This window comes from Chlorella variabilis (genome assembly GCF_000147415.1).
Source record: "Chlorella variabilis unplaced genomic scaffold CHLNCscaffold_416, whole genome shotgun sequence".
In the NCBI taxonomy this organism is placed as follows: domain Eukaryota; kingdom Viridiplantae; phylum Chlorophyta; class Trebouxiophyceae; order Chlorellales; family Chlorellaceae; genus Chlorella; species Chlorella variabilis.
The window spans coordinates 1-1498 of record NW_005434815.1 but is presented as its reverse complement, the minus strand read 5'-3'; the positions used below and the strand labels follow the sequence as shown (position 1 = coordinate 1498).

At 64.4% G+C, this 1498-nt stretch overlaps 1 protein-coding gene across 1 annotated transcript; it reads left to right on the top strand.

Moving 5' to 3' along the window:
- Positions 1 to 760: 760 nt before the first annotated feature.
- On the top strand, positions 761 to 1000 carry CHLNCDRAFT_16159 (hypothetical protein; the record flags this gene model as incomplete). The annotated part of the gene is made up of 1 exon (XM_005842552.1): positions 761 to 1000. A coding segment is annotated over one exon (240 nt), but the record flags the coding sequence as incomplete, so codon positions are not given.
- Between the last annotated feature and the right edge of the window lie 498 nt (positions 1001 to 1498).

Below are 1498 nucleotides of genomic sequence, written 5' to 3'. Positions count from 1 at the left end.
GGAGGGCCTGCATAGCACNTGATGCCTCCCAACCTCCACCCAGCCACCGACACACCCCTCCCTCCCACATGCTGCAGGCCTGGAGCGGTTCAAATTTGAGGATGCCTCTGGCGGAGACGATGGCGGCAACGCCGCGGGCGGCTCCAGCGACCTCTGAGCTCGCAGCTGGCCCTCTGGCTGCAGCACGCCGGCGCCGGGGCAGGCGGTCGGCGGTGCCGCCTGGAGCGCGCATGGCAGGGATTTTGTTTCAATCCCCATGTATGTACCAGAAGTTCGAGTGGGCAGGAAGATGTAACATACAAGCAGAGAGAGGGCAGTGTATGGCTGCAGAACAGACTGCGGATGGTCATCACTCTCCGCGGCGGCTGGGACGGTGTGCTGTGCCTGCTGCCTACCATTGACTTGCGTCATACGGGTCGTGCCGCGTGCCGGGTGCTACGGTATGCATCCTCGAGCGGCATAGACTCATCTAGACATTTCCACGGGCCGGTGGCCGGCTCCCGAACGAAAACCGCCGCAGGATGGCGGACTTTGTGGCCAGCAAGTGGCGCGCCTTCATAGACTCCTGCCGCTCGCCGGTGGTGCGGTATGAGAAGGTCATCCCGCGCCGGCAGGAGCCGACCGAAGTGTTTGTTGCCGCCGCCTCCTGGCGCGGCCCGCTCTTCCGCCGGCCCTCAACGCTAACACATCCTACCTTCCTTGCGGCGTGCAGTTTGGGGAGGGCGGCGACGTGGAGCCCAGCCACAAGAAGCTGTATGCCGCGCTGGCGGCAGAGTTCCTGGGCATGCTGCTGTTCGCGCTTTATGGCGGCGAGGCGCGCGACTCTGCCGCTGCCTATGGCAACGGCCCGGCGCTGGCGGTGCTTGTGTACGCCACTGCCAACGTGAGCGGCGGCCACCTGAACCCCGCCGTCACGCTGGGCACCATCATCAGCGGGCACATGGGCTGGCGCAGCGGCCTGCTCTACATGGCGGCGCAGTTCCTGGGCGGCATCGTGGGTGAGAGGGGCAGCGTTGGCGCCAGCTGGGAGGCGGGCTGGCTAGCCAGGCGCGCTTACAAGGGTTGGTCAGGCAGCAGCGGCGGTGGCGGTCAGCTGGGGGGGGAGTCCCCACTGCATGCAGCGCACCGCCTGCGCCTGCCTCATGCTGCCATTTGGCGCCTTATTATGCAGTCCCCACCTGCCATTAGCTTCCCGAATGGCAGATGGGGGCATGTTTCTGTAAATCTCTGCACCACACGATCATTGATTGGGCTGGGAAAAGAGAGGAATCGCACCTGGCAACCCCGCACACAGCTTGCCAAGGTACATCACCAGCGCCAGCGCGTGCACCGACTTGTGTTGCACTTTGCCCACCAATGCCGCCTTCATAGCACAGTGCAGCCCTGCCAGAACCAGGACCAGGTTCTGGCGCTGTGCATGGCACACCTCCTGTGCATACCCATACCCATATACCAACACCCATACCATTGTGCGTCCACACCGTTGCCAGTGCGGGCG